This window comes from Montipora foliosa, chromosome 4, assembly GCF_036669935.1.
Source record: "Montipora foliosa isolate CH-2021 chromosome 4, ASM3666993v2, whole genome shotgun sequence".
Lineage (NCBI taxonomy): Eukaryota > Metazoa > Cnidaria > Anthozoa > Scleractinia > Acroporidae > Montipora > Montipora foliosa.
The window spans coordinates 7660175-7675174 of record NC_090872.1 but is presented as its reverse complement, the minus strand read 5'-3'; the positions used below and the strand labels follow the sequence as shown (position 1 = coordinate 7675174).

The 15000-nt window shown below is 40.6% G+C and overlaps 1 protein-coding gene and 1 non-coding gene across 2 annotated transcripts; one reads left to right on the top strand and one right to left on the bottom strand.

The window, feature by feature from the left end:
* Positions 1-1799: 1799 nt before the first annotated feature.
* LOC137998906 (melanopsin-like) lies at positions 1800-12791 on the bottom strand. Its single transcript, XM_068844745.1, has 2 exons — positions 12679-12791; positions 1800-4314 (listed from the first exon to the last, which is right to left on the bottom strand). The coding sequence occupies exon 2, from the start codon at positions 3866-3868 to the stop codon at positions 2792-2794; it is 1077 nt and encodes a 358-aa protein (XP_068700846.1). The 5' UTR covers positions 3869-4314; positions 12679-12791; the 3' UTR covers positions 1800-2791.
* Trnap-agg (transfer RNA proline (anticodon AGG)) lies at positions 2291-2362 on the top strand. Its single transcript has one exon. It is a non-coding gene; the product is annotated as a tRNA-Pro (tRNA).
* Positions 12792-15000: the final 2209 nt, after the last annotated feature.

Genomic DNA, 15000 nt, shown 5'->3' with positions numbered 1-15000 from the left:
CATTTTAGTGGCATTTTCCCGGAAAATTAATATTTTCTCCAGAGTATATAGAAATGAAAATTACTTTTACTACAAAATGAAGAATTAACTTAACCTCTTCATTTAAGTTTCACTGAAAGGGGACAAAGGATTAACAGAACAACAGATCATTTTGAGAAAAATCTTCTGGTGTATTACGACTTTTACATACGTTCTTGTTAACTTATTCTACTAAGTAAACGTTTTTATTAAGCACCGAACTGTAATTGTGTTGAAACATTGAAATTATGAAATTTAAAAAACCCCCATGTCTGAGCATTAAGAGAGCATTTCAGAAACCTTTTTGGGGGAAACCGAGCATTAAGGTGGAGCATTTTAGTGGGGAAATAAAAGCATAATGTACAAAAGCCCAAAGAAATGCACGGAAATTCGTGCTGCACGATTATTTTTCTTTTTTTAACCAATCATATTCTTGCTTTGTGGCGTTGCCGTAGTCGTCTTCGTCGTCGCTCAAACGCCATAAATCAGTAATAGAAAATGATCGTGCTGCACGTGTGGCACGCATTTTTGTACATTTCTTTCCAGTACTCGTCAAAACAACGACGCAAAATGACCAATTTTCAGATTTTGATGACAACGTGGACAAACAATTAACACTTAATGACTGGTCCCGAGGGAAACAGTTCATTTTGCTTCCCCAGAATCTCAATGTTTTCCCGAGGCGCAGCCCACGGAAAAACATAGCACAAAAAGAAAAACGTGCAACGGCGCTCGTCGGTCAACATTCGTGGGTAACAGTGCACTGTTACCTATGACGTCATAGATTTTGCACTGTTGCCCGCTGGGAGACCTTTGGCGGGAAACAGTATTCTTGTTAGATGTCATGTGACCTCGAAGTAACCAATGAGAGCACCGTGCTGCTCGGGGAAAAAATTTAGCTATATAACAGTGATTATCATTCGATGTATTTTTCCTCCCTTTTCATTGGTCGAGAACCCACCACGTGACCTGCAAATAACTGCCTACAAATAAGTGTTTTGTTTTAAATGTTCTGTTGCAAATAATATTCTGCTCGTGCGTAATTAAAACCACGCTCTGTTGTGAAAATGGCAGATCGGTTACCCGAAGTGTCAGAGAATGATCTTTAGTTGATCAAAAGAACAGTGAGAATACAAAGAAGGCAACAAATGAGCTAAATATCGAACAATCGAACACGCAGCAGACAGTGAACAGTCTTTACAACTGCACTTATAACTTTTAAAGTAAACTGTCGGAGAGCATGTTAAAGCTTCTTCATCAATGAATACCGCATCTTCCCCTTTTTCGGATTAGGATTTCAAGTCCTTGAAGACTGTGAAATTCTTCAGCTTTGTTCATGCTACATTTTGTTATTGAACGTTTTGAGTGTAACTCAAGGTTTTGACGACAACGTGATCTTACAACAATGAACCATTCATTTACCACCTTTACTTTAATTAATCGCGTTCGTACCCACCCATTTACAGGATAGTTCGCCCGCATTGTAAGAGGTGAACAAGACGGAATAATCGCGAAAAATCTTGAGATAGCGATAAGTTATATTAATTATTTTTGGAGTGACGGAGGGAGGAGCGGGAGGGGAGGGGGCACTGATGGCCTATTGGAGTTACGCTCCAATAGTTCCAAAAATCGAAAGCATCTGTAGTCATTACACTGCAAGATTAGTTACGCACTTCAAATACAGGCATTTATTTCATTCATTGAGGGGCTTCTTAATAGTTCAGTTGGTAGAGCATTGCACCGGCGTCACAGAAGTCATGGGTTTGAATCATGGGTTTCAATATTAGTTTTATTGCAGTTTGAGTTGATAATGTGTACATATGAACATAGGACGTCTTGCAAGAATGATGTTCTATGCTCCCTTATTCATTGTTTGAGAAGAAAACAAGCGGCAAAAGCACTGCAGTCACAAGGAGCTCTCCTCTATTTTTTCAAACAAGGAGAATATTCAAGTGATACATGTTGCTTCAAAACTTTTATTTCTAAAGAGGACACCTCCAAAGGCGAACTATACATTTCGATTTCTGCTTATAATTCTTTTACATGTTAAAGAAAGCAAAGTGCAAAGCAGAATTAATAACCCTACACGCTGACATTTCCTACAGTGTTAAAGTGACTGAGAGTTAATGCATGCAACACAGTCAACACACGAGATGTTGTTGTTTGCACGCTTTGCCGTCCTACCTGTCAGAACTGCATGGTACCCGTCAATGTTCACAATGCAACATGCGACATATAGAAATAGAAAATCAGAATACGTAAACGCCAGAACGGCCTGTTGGTCTAGTGGCATGATTCTCGCTTAGGGTGCGAGAGGTCCCGGGTTCAACTCCCGGACAGGCCCTATCCATTTTCATATGTATTCGATTCCAGCTTATGGTTTTAATATATTGTCATCATATCCTGCCGACATTAATTAAAAGCAGTGGAGTTGACTGGGATGTACCCTCAAAGCTTGATTGCATTGGAAAATAACATCTTTGCGAGACCCACCAAACAAGCTTAGGTTTTTTTAATCTTCTGCCTTTTGTACAAACGCTTTTATTTACGATTAAAAATAGAAGAGTAACCAGGTTTTGGAGACATATTCATGTAAAAAAGCGTTCTCTGGTTAAAAAGCTTACGTTTTTATATATATAATTTTTAACCAGAGGACGCCTTTTTACATGAATATGGCTTTAAATTACCTTTTCTAAGAGGGTGGAGTCTACGTTATCTGTTCATATGGTTGCTAATCATGATATCTGTGACAAATGAGTTCTTTAGTTCCCTTTTATACAGGGCTGATATTTTTAGAACTATGAGTCACAGGCATTCCAGCTTCCCCTTGTGGATCTGAATTCTGAACTAACTTTTTCGGAAGCACAGGTGAACCAGGTTTGTGAAGAGGATGCGAAGTGGTGCCCTTCCACACTGTGACAACATTTCTGCTTTTGAGAAGTTGAAAGCACAGCCGCAACGAGCGATTGAATTTTGGAAGCCTCCAAGCATACATGAAAGGGTCGACCAAAGAACTCACCGTTAAAAATTCGTTTGCAATTAGTCTAAACATGTACAAAGCACCGGAGTCTCGAAGAGAGCAGAAGAAAAGAATTTGTACAAAGACGAAATAAGGAAGAAAGGACAAATAAAATAGAATTAAGATCAAGATAAAAGCCATGACCATTCTTCTTTCCCTCTCAAGTTGTCGAGTTCTGGTGACAGCCGACAAACTTGCTCGAACTTCCTTAAGTTCCTTCCTTAACAGAGCAATCTGTTTGTAAATTTTGACATACATGACCGTTAGCACAAACGATGGTATTACAAAATGAGTATAACAGTACGTGAACAAAAAAATCTCCTGCTTTACGGACGACAATGGAAGGACACACATCACAAAAGCGTTCACCCAAATTCCGGCCATAGCGACTTTCACCCTCTTAGTAGTAATGGCTTGCGGGTATCGGAAAGGTTTAATTATGGCAACATACCGTTCGTAGGACATTGCCATCAGTGTCGATACCGCAGCAAGTATCGATACTGCTCCGATGAAGTATCCAGTAATATTAAGGACAGGTACGTCTGGTATCCCGTTGTATTTGTACAGCAATTCGGCGGCTCTGAGCAAACTTACAGTTCCCATAAAGAAATCCGCAACAGAGAGATTAGCGATTAGAAACGTTGATGGCGACCGCAAACATTTGCAAGGATCTCGACAAATTGTAATGAAAAGAGAGGCATTGCCGGTGACAATAACAAAACCAAAAATGAAGTCAATAATGACCAAACAAAGCAACCAATCTGAGCTTGGTGACTTGATATCATCTGATCTTTGCCCTAGGCTTTCCTTGCTTTGAAGAGATGACTCCATCGAAGAGAATTTTGCTCTAATGTTCAATGATTTTCAACAAATAGTTTCCCGAATCAGTTCCTGCTTTACAACCAACGTCCAGAAAGATTCTGTAGCGATTCTCTTTAAAGGAAAAACGGTTATCTTTTGTAAGAATATGTCCAAGTTTGAACGACTGGTAAACGTCCTTGCGGCTCTGAACGCTATTACGCAAGCTTGGATCTTCAATCGTTCAACGGGGCATCGCTCTTTTTATCTTCCTCCAGCAAAGACGGACTATCCGAGTTGTAACGGTGCTGCCATCCTGGGGAAATTTTCTGCCACAATTGACACTCGTTACGTAAAAGATTCTCCTTTTGATCACCTGCTCAGTTTCAAATTAGACATCCATGTATACTCCAAACGTGCATTGCATAAATGAATATTACAACTGCGAATCTTTAAATTGCGGATATAAAGCCATGCAGCTGTAAACAGATAAAAGCAACAATCATTTTCAATGACCTTGTACATAGCGATGTTCGGATCATTACAGCAAGGGTTTCAGTCTCTCACACGTTTCCAAATTCACTTAATTACTGACCTCTATACTAGAGTTTTCTAGAGTCAAATATGACCAAGATAATCAGTTTTAATAAAGCACTATCTCTGAGAAAATCGACACCTGCTTGTCAAATAATTCCCCGCATTACCTTGACAACACAAGGATTTTCCTCATTGCAAATCAAAGTTACTAGGAAATTTAAACTAATATGATTTAATCGATTAGTAAGAGGTAGTCAGATTTAAAAAATGCCCATGTTTATCCCTAATTGATTTTTCAAATGGGAAAATTTACAGACGGTATATACGGTGTCTACATAGATATTATAAAATTAATATTGTTGTCATGACGTGAATGAACTAGGCAAATATTGAACAATTTTCACGACATTCTGCTTCAGCATTAAAACTGCCTCGAGCACGTTTTGTTTTGGGGTTTTAAAAAGGCGGAAGTTGTTATCTACTCGATTAATCTGGAAAGCTGTGCTTTTTCGATCGTTAACAACACTACTTATGCTATTGGTACTGTTAAGATGACCAATGTAAACTTCATGATAGCGCCGGAGATTAAGCATTACAAAATCAAAGAGGTTTCCCGTTTGCAACCAGTGAACGTGAGGCTTTAGTGATCTTTAGCTATTATTATTATTATTATTATTATTATTATTATTATTATTATTATTATTATTATTATTATTATCTAATAGCTCTATCTTTAATATTCAAAGCTAAACATAAAGATTGGAAGTTACACAAATGTTCGCCGCAGTCAAAAAAGCGCCTTGGCAACTGCTTCTTTACAAGTTCTCAAATGTCCCCTTCAAATATATATAGAGCAAGAGTGATCACTCTAACATTACCGAAATGACTCTGATGAAAATGGCAACACACTTCACCTTATAATATTACGATCTTAAGTTGACATCAAGACTAGAGTTTGGCACAATCAAGCCCTCTATTTCTGGCCCCATTTGTTCAAACGATGGATAGCGCTATCCGCCGGATAAATCACTATCCACTGGATAACTCAATTGGTTTTGCTAGTGTTTACCCGCTGTATAGTGAGTGATTTATCTGATGGACAGCGCTATCTACCCCTCCGTTCGAACAATTGGGGCTTGATCATTTCGCTGTTCACTGTCAATTAAAATTCATGAAACCGTCATTTCAGTAAAAGGAAACAATGAACTCCATTTCAGCTAAACGCCACTTCTTTGCATATGCATGACGTATATCGTTGTTCGATCGTTGTTATATGCCTCGTTCTTCAAACGATTCCCCAACAAAAACAGAATAGTGCGTGGCCAGGTATTCTGCACTTGCTGTCTATTGCTTTTTTTTGAGATAACATTTGAGCCAGTCGATGGCCGTAACTGTAAAGTGACTCAGGTTATGACGGAGAGCACAATGACTGGGCTATTGACAGCGCATACGCCGGAAAAATCATGGTGGAAAAATAAAACACACCACCACTTCAAGCGTCCTGTCAATTTCCTATCGTGTTCCGGTGGTTTAAGCAAGAGCGACGACGACGATGGCTATGAGAATCGAAGGCCACAAAACAATAGTTACAATCAAGAGAAAATGAGGGGACAGAGAGGGAGGTTCCCGGTCCCGCCCTTAAGATATGTCATGTCCACGAAAAATTATTTTTAGACGAGCGGAAGTCTTTGTTCTAGCGGAAGCCTGTCTTCCGAGACGTCCGCATGCATTTTGAAAAGACATGATGAATATTTATTCATCAGCCTTCCACGTGCGCCGCCATTTTCTCTTTTCACTAAGAACCTGAGAGCGAGGCAAAACTGCATGCGGATGTCTCGGAAGACAGACTTCCGCTATAACAAAGACTTCCGCTTGTCTAAAAATAACTTTCGTGGACATGACATATCCCGGCCAACGCCCTGAGACTCCCTCTCTGTCCCCTCATTTTCTCTTGTTACAATGAAAAGAAAGAAGGCTCTGCCCGCCCTGCCTGCCGTGCACGTGCGTTTCACATTTCGGTACTTTTCTTAGACGTTAGGGAATTTAAGATCTACAACGGCGACGGTCGACAAAAACGTCACCTCAAAATATAACTCTCCTTTATCCTAAGTCTTTCGCGATTATTCAGTCTCTTTCACGTCCTACAATGTGGGCGAAGTGTCCTAATAATGAATTGGTACGAGCGTTTTCAGAGTTAAAATAGAGAATGAAAGATTCTCTGTTGCATGCTCACGTTGTCGTCAAACCTTCAAATTTGGTGATTTCACGTCGTCGTTATGCAGAGGACTGCTAAGATACTTGCTAAAATCCGTGCTGCACGTGCAGCACGATTATTTATGCTCTTTTAACCAATGATATTATTGCTTTGTGGCGTTGTCGTAGTCGTAGCCGTCGTCGTTTCTTAAATTCCCTGTTCTCGCCTTGACAACGGTTAGGGAGTTTAAAAAACCACGACGGCTACGACTACGACAACGCCACAAAACAATAATATCATTGGTTAAAAGTGCATAAATAATCGTGCTGCACGTGCAGCACGGATTTTAGCAAGTATGTTTGCGGTCCTCTGCATAAAGACGACAACGACGGCTACGAGAACGCAACAAAACAATAGGTTTAATTAGCACAAACAATAGCTCTGCACGCCCTGCACGTGCCTTTTACATTTTGATACATTTCTTTGCTGTTCTCGTCTTGACAACGACGTGATATTGTCAAATTTGATAGGGAGCTTAAGATCTACGACGGCGACGTCGACGAAAACGTCACCTCAAAATAGAACTTTGGTCTAGTAAAAGTGTTTCGCGATTATTCCATCTTGTTCACGTCGTACAATGTGGGCGAAGTATCCTAAAAATAAATTGGTACGAGCGGTTTCAGACTGAAAATAGAGAATGAAAGATTCTCTGTTGCATGCTCACGTTGTCGTCAAAACCTAAAATTTAGTGATTTCACGTCGTCGTCACGCAGAGAACCGCAAAAATATGAGCTAAAATCCGTGCTGCACGTGCAGCACGATTATTTATGCTGTTTTAACCAATGATATCACTGTTTTGCGGCGTTGTCGTCGACGTCGTCGTCGTAGATCTTAAGCTCCCTGATGTCGTGTGGAGGACGTGAGCACCTGACGATGAATTTCAAATTTTCTCTCTAAATGTCTACACCGTTCTCACCAATTTTATTTTTGACATGTGGACTCAATTTTCCATGCCGAACGACATGGAGTAATCGCAAACTTATTACAGTAGCGGGAATAATAATATTTTCAGACAAACGTTCTTGTAGCCGTCGTCGGTGTCTTTAGGGAGTTTAAAGGGAGCTTAAAGGGAGCTTACGAAACGAGGACGACGACGGCTACGAGGACTTCATTTAAAAATACGAGTTCTCGTTATTCGTATCACTACGAAACTATTTCATGTCGTTTCGCGTTAAAAATGTATAGTAATTATCGAAGAATTAAACTTGTATGAGTGGGTTGGAAGCGTAGAGAGAGAAATGAAAATTCATCGTCTTATGCTAACGTCCTCCACAGAACCTTGAATTTGGTCATTTCACGTCGTCATTTAGGAGATGACGGCAAAGAAATGTACCAAAATGTAAAACGCACGTGCAGAGCGTGCAGACCCATTGTTTTTGCTCACTAAACCTATTGTTTTGTAGCGTCGTCGTTGCCGTCGGCGTCGTCGTTTCGTAAGCTCTCTAAAGCAACGACAACGGCGACGGCAACGAGAACGTCATCTCAAAATATAAATTTGCGTTATTTTAATCGCTTCGTGACTATTTCAACGTTATTAATATGACAAGGGTGTGGTAATTGATCAAAGATGACACCAGTTGGAACGGCACTCCATTTAAGGAGAGAAAATGTTTATTCATTCTCAAGTGCTGACGTTCTTCATGAAACCAAAAACTTAACTATTTCACGTTGTTGTTTTGCTGACGACGGCAACGAAATGGCGTGCAGGGCGTGCGAAGCTATTGTTTTTACCCACTAAATATGCAAATTCGTGACGTTCTCGTTGCCGTCGCCGTTGTCGTTGCTTAAGCTCCCTTAAAGAAACCACGACGGCTACGTCGACGAAAACGACACTTCAAAATATAAGTTTGAGCTATTCTAAGTACTTCATGGTTATTCCATCTTGTTTATATTCTTCAATATGAACAAAGTCTCCTATAACTGGATTAGTAAGGACGGATTTTAAGTAAAGATGGAGACTGAAATATTCACTGTAGTTTGTCCACGTTGTCGTCAAAACCTTAAAATTGGTCATTTCACGTAGTAGTTTTGACGAGTACGGGAGGGAATTGTTCAAAAATGCGTGCCGCACGTGCAGCACGATCATTTTGGTTCTTTTAACCAATAATATCACTGCTTTTTGGCGTTGTCGTTGCCGTATCCGTCGTCGTTTCTTAAGCTCCCTCTTGTTTAAGGTCCCGCGAGCCGGGAGTCGATTTTGAGGAGGGAGGAAAACTGGAGTACCCGGAGAAAAACCCTCGGAGTCAGATTGAGATCAACTGAAATTCAGCCCACATACGACCCGAGCCAGAGTTGAACCCGGGTCACAGAGGTGAGATGCACGGTTGATGACCACTAAACCACCCTGAGTCCCCATTTTAGACCAATAGACCTTATACACGATGGCCGCCATGTTGGATTTGCTATTATCATGCAAATTAGCTGCACACTTCTGAGGGGGCAAACAGCACAAGTTCGAGAGGTTGTAACGAGCATCTTAGCCACACAGATGACTTGTTTCACGTTCATTGAATGCTTATCACCTAAGTCACGTAGTAAAATAGAATTATTACACAAGTTACTTCAATGTTTCTTTAGTGAAAAATGAACAGAAAGCGAAGTAGAAAGTCAAAATGTCAATGGCAATCAAAAGATATAACATTTTTATAAAAGCTACTTAATTCTAAATTCCAAACTGTATTTTTAGCAATGTTATTTCAATATTTCGACGAGCCCATTTTCTGCAATTTTGCCTTTTTGCCAATGTTTGCCCCCCAGCATAACAGATGGCTAATTTGCATGACAATTTGAAAACCAATACGGCGGCTATGGTGAATAATATATAATAAGGCCTATTAGCTTTCAATTTTGGAGATACAGACTTGTTGGCTTGCTTCCGTGGTCTAGTGGTTATCAATGATACAATGTCGCTTTATGGTCCAGGTTCACCCTTCTCGACCGTCACGTTCTTTAATAAACTTAGAACTTATTAGCGTGCTTTTTCGAATTAAATTGACGAGAAAAATTTTTAAGTATAGAGTCAACTTCATGCAACTGGAGTGAACGAGGAAATGTGCTTCTCGTCTGTCCCAAATAACGCTCACCTAAAATGTCTTTGTCTTTGCCTGCATATTAATCCCATAATACTTTGGGCGCTAGATCGTGACGTCAATTGAAAAGAGTGCTATTTGCGGATACGTGGGGGACTCGAGCACCTGGCGACTTGAATTTCAATTTCCATCCAAACATCCCCACCGTTTACACGAATTATTTCCCAAAAGGAGTATAATAAGAGAATTGCGTTCAGAATCACGAGCCAGCTACTTCAACACCAAACGGCTTTCCAACAATTACGTCTAAGGTTACATTTGGCGATAGATTTTGCAGGTTTTTTTTCCTGGGCAACTCAGATCTCCAAAATGGCCGAATGACGTTGTCCGCCAAGTCCAACTCTCGGTACTTGATGACACTTGCCACCGGAGTATACTTGTAGAAATGAATTTAGAATATATATGAAATGCTATATATATGAAAATAAAATGAAAATTCGGAACATCACTGTAGTAAGATAAACTCCTCAATCAAGCAATCGCAAGCAAGATTAAAAAAATCCAGGCTAAATATGCGAAGATCTTCCTAATTCTGTGGAGCGCGTTGAGAGCCACCTTAAAATTATCCAGCTGAAAAGGTGGCTGTGAATCCGCTCCAGAAAATCCTTTTTAAATTTGCAGAGAGTTTGATCCGAGCCTGTTAATCACTTTACAGAAGGTAAAATTCAGGGCTACCTCGTTCGTTTTTTAGATATAACCGTTTAAAGACAAAATATAGGGCATTTTTCTCTACCAGGATGTACTTGTGAAAGTGCAAGACGACGTCTTATGTGCTACTAGCAACTCCTTGAGCTCTCCGCTATATTTGACCCTCCCAATAGACCCAATATTCAGAATTCATACTAGATATTGGGATAAAGAAAATGTCGGGCTGTGTTTCAAGTCCTATCTTCAGGAAACGACAACGTCTCCGCCAACGTAAACGTCACTTTGAAATAGAACTTTGCTCCATCGAAAGTATTTCACGATTGTTCTAGCTTGTAATTTACGATTGAAGTACCCCAGAATGAAATTGGCACGAACGGGTTTGAAGTAAAGTTAGAGAATGATAAATTCACTGATGTATTCTCAGACTACTCAAGTTGGTAGGGATTTGACGATCTACGACGTCGACTTCGACGAAAACTTCACCTCAAAAACATAACTTTGCACTATCGTAAGTTTCTGGCGGTTAGGCCATCACGTTCGGTTCGCGTCGTACAATGTGGGCGAAGTATCTTAAAAAGAAATTGGTACGAGCGGTTTCAGAGTAAAAATGGAGAATGAAAGATTCACATTTGCATGTGCGCTCGCGTTGTCGTCAAAACCTCAAATTTGGTGATTTCACGTCGTAGTTGTTCTCGTTCCCAGAGCTGCGATCATCCGTGACGCTGGCCAAGAGGGTCACAGCTCTGAAAACGAGAATGCTCAAATGCGTGCCGGACCTACAGCGCCATTACTTTTCCTCTTTTAACCAATGGTGTTGTTGTTTCGTGGTGTTCTCATCGACAACCGCGTCGTAGAGAGTAAAGTCCCTGCTGTCAAACCTTGGTTATTTTTACGTTGTACTAAAATGCGTTCTGCACTTGCAGCACGATCATCTTTCAGTCTAAACCAATAATCTGCTTGCTTTATGGTGTTGTCACCGTAAGGTAAGGTCTCGTCTCTGTTACGAGCCAGAAGGCCCATCAGGCCGGCGCTTATGTCCGGTTTCTTGTAGCATGAAGCGACTAGGAGTATTTCTACTCCCCCCTGGATGGGATGCTAGTCCATTGCAGGGTTATCCTTAACATTAAATTCGCCGGTACCCATTTATACACCTGGGTGGAGAGAGGCACCGTGAGAGTAAAGTGTTTTGTCCAAGAACACAACACAATGTCCCCGGCCAGGACCCGAACCCGGACCACTCGATCCGGAGTCGAGCACTCTAACTCTAACCATGAGGCCACCGCCACCTAAATCCGGATTTCCCAATCGATAGCACCCTTAAACTGCGTTAAGCAACGCGTTTAGCAACGACGACGGCGACAAAGACACAAAGTCGAATATTAATGGTAAAAACAAAAAGCTCGTGCTGGCGCGTTTTTAGTGTCAAAATTCAAACGTGCATTTGGCAATTCAAACATTCAATTTAGCTATTCAAACCTTCGATTCAACAATTCAAACTTTCAATTCGCCAATTCAATTCAGTTAGGCCTGAGGTTAGCTTTAACGTATGTTTAGGATTCTTCTGTATTGGTGAAACAATGACCTGTGACTTGTGAAGCGAAGTGAATATTTGAATTGCCGAATTGAATGTTTACATTGCCGAATTGAATATTTGAATTGTCGAATTGAATGTTTGAATTGCCGAATTGAATATTTGAATTGTAGAACTGAAAGTTTGAATTCCCGAATTGAATATTTGAATTGTCGAATTGAAAGTTTGAATGGCATGTTTGAATTTGAACACTTCAAACGCGCCATAGGTGCTGCTCGCATAGCGCAAACAACAAGATGAAATCACCAAATTTTGGGGCTTTGACTACAACGCGGGTATACAACAATGAACCATTCAGTTGGTATCTTTACTTAACAACCGTTCGTACCCAACCAGTTTCAGGATAGACTTAACTGAATAGAGTGTAAACTGAAGTGCTAGTTTTCTACCCCATATGAACCATGTGAGCGTTAGCCCTACTAATGGAAATGGGCCGACACAAGGACAGAGAAAAACTCTGACCAGGGTGGGAATAGTGGAAAAACTCTGACCAGTTTCAGGATAGTTTGCGCGTATCGTACATCGTGCACAAGATGGAATAGTCGCGAGATACTAATGATCTCGTTAACGTTTTTTTTTAGGGTGACGTTTTGCTTGAAGTTGCGGTTGTCTTTTGTTGAAATTTCTACTTTGTCTTCGTCGACGGTGAACGCGAAAAAAGAATCTTCATTTTGACCTCCCCAAGGATCAGTTTAACGACCAATTTTGTAACTCTTGTACATACCTCCAGTCGCCGACATCAACCTGAAGTCATAGTGTATGCTTCAGCCTTTGCGCGGATGGCTACAAAATCTGTGGGTCCTTCAGGCCCAACCTGAATGAGTGAGGCGATCCTCCCATAAGTTTGCTTAATTTATGATATAGAGACGCCAATATGATACGGTATTATCGTCTCACTTTTCCGGCCTATGATTGGGTGAAAATTTGAAATTGATATTGCGTCATTAAAATAGAATGCTCACGTAAGCTCTGGCATCGCCATGTTCTCGTATTGGGCTCTGTTGTCTCGTGACTCCGTTCAATCCGAAAATATGTTTTCTCCCCGACAACTAGTCGCCAATAAAGTGAGGTAACGGCGTGGATGTTTCCAAAATTGTGTCTTGCCAAGACACGCTAAACCTAACCAATAATTTAAAAATTTACAGAGACAAGCGTGACTGAACTTCCTATGTTAAGTGTCAAACATCTCCAACGCACTTAAGTCCAAGATGTTGAATTGTTATCCAAACGTCAACACTCCTGGCAAACGCTCAAACTGACGTTGGACATTTCCTAACACTTACACGATGCAATATCCCATCTTAATACGACAAGCCTACTGCTGTAAAAAAAATGAAAACAGAAAGAATTGTCGGCAGAATTAGAACTTTAGTTCAACATAGCGTTTCTGACCAAAGTCGCGCACCAACATGGCCGCCGTGACGTCACGTGAAAGCACTCAAAATATAAACACCGCCGTTCTTTGTGTCGTCACACAACGCTCCTCCCACAAAAGGGCCAAATTCCTTTCCAACATTGCATTTCCGGGGCACCCAACTATAATCTTCGGTGAAATATGTGTTAGGGAGAGCCAAACTGTTCTAAGAATTTCGGTTCTACGTTGCCAAACAGCTATATATTTTTTTACAAAAACATCTCCTAAACTGATTCGCAACCAGGGAAAAGTAGTCTCTTACGTTTTCTGAAGGGATATTTTTGCAATTTTTGGCACTTAAAAAGGTCATCTAGCAGTTTCGGATGAGCAAATGCTTTTCTGGGAAGTTCTTAGAACCTTCTTAATCATAATAATAATAATAATAATAATCTCGTTAATTAACTCATATTGCAGTCAAGGTGACTGAATTACATGAGCAGTCAGCAAATATAATAATCATTGGAATTTATAAGTAACAAAATTATCTTAGGGTTAGGGACAATTCAATTTTCAGCTAAGATACCCAAACAGATCAAATTCCTCTAGGTGATAAAAGCATCTCTTTAGACAGTCTCACGCCTGGCGATCAAAAACACTGATCTCACGCATCAAGGACAATAGGCCATTTCCGAGTTTAAGCCTGCCTCATCTTCAAAGCGAGTCTAAGTGCGAAGTTTTTGTTATGAAAATTAGTTTTCATTCATATGTAAAGTAGAACTAATTACCATTACAAAAACTTCGCACTTAGACTCGCTTTGAAAAGGAGGCAGACATGAACTCGGAAATGGCCTATTTCTCACGCCTGACGCACAGATCCGGACAGACTTGCCACAAGTCGACCGCGAGAGCCAAAACAAATTCGCGACGAAGTCGCGAAGTAAGCAAACTTGCATTTAATGTCGAGTTCATAGGCGTTTGAGTAGGGTCGTAACAACTGAGGTATATGGGAACAGGGATCAGTTGAGGGATCACAGCCCTGACATCTCAAATCAGAACACGTCGAATCGGGATCAGCAGTGTTTTACACGGGATCAGGGATCAAGGATCAAATTTCTGCGGCTTCAGGGATCAAAATTCTCATCGTTTTTTAGATCAGGGATCAAACTTTTGGGTACAAATTTGAGATTAGTTACGAAAAAATTCACCTAGTTACGACCCTGTTTGAGTCGAAACTGTGAGGAAATGTGAGTCGAAACATACCATAAATAGAAAAATGGCGTGTTTCAAGTGGAATTGGATGGACTGGAAACGAACTTGAGTGCAAGTTTCGTTATCAAGAGCCATTAGCGTGACATAACGTTAAGCTTCAGATATCTTCGGAAGTGTTCCAAAGTCATCGGAATATCTTCGGTAATGTTCGGAAAATCTCGGGAATCTTCGGAAGTTACCCGGAACCTTTTCGGAACTGAAAAAAGTCGGTTCGAAAATCTCACTCACTTGACTAGGGAAAAGTTGGCAGGTATACATTTACATAAGGAGCCTACTGAGAAATGTTTCTCAAAGGCTTTTGGCTTAATTTTCTCGTTGGGTATCATTGACATTTAGCCAATCACACTTAAGCTTCCATTTTCAGGATGCCATTCGGCCCAAGTCCTAGTGGGATACCCCCTCCAATCACTGCCTGGTTTTTAT

Coding starts and splice junctions, on each gene's coding strand:
- LOC137998906 (XM_068844745.1), bottom strand. CDS start 3,868: ATGGAGTCATCTCTTCAAAGCAAGGAAAGCCTAGGGCAAAGATCAGAT.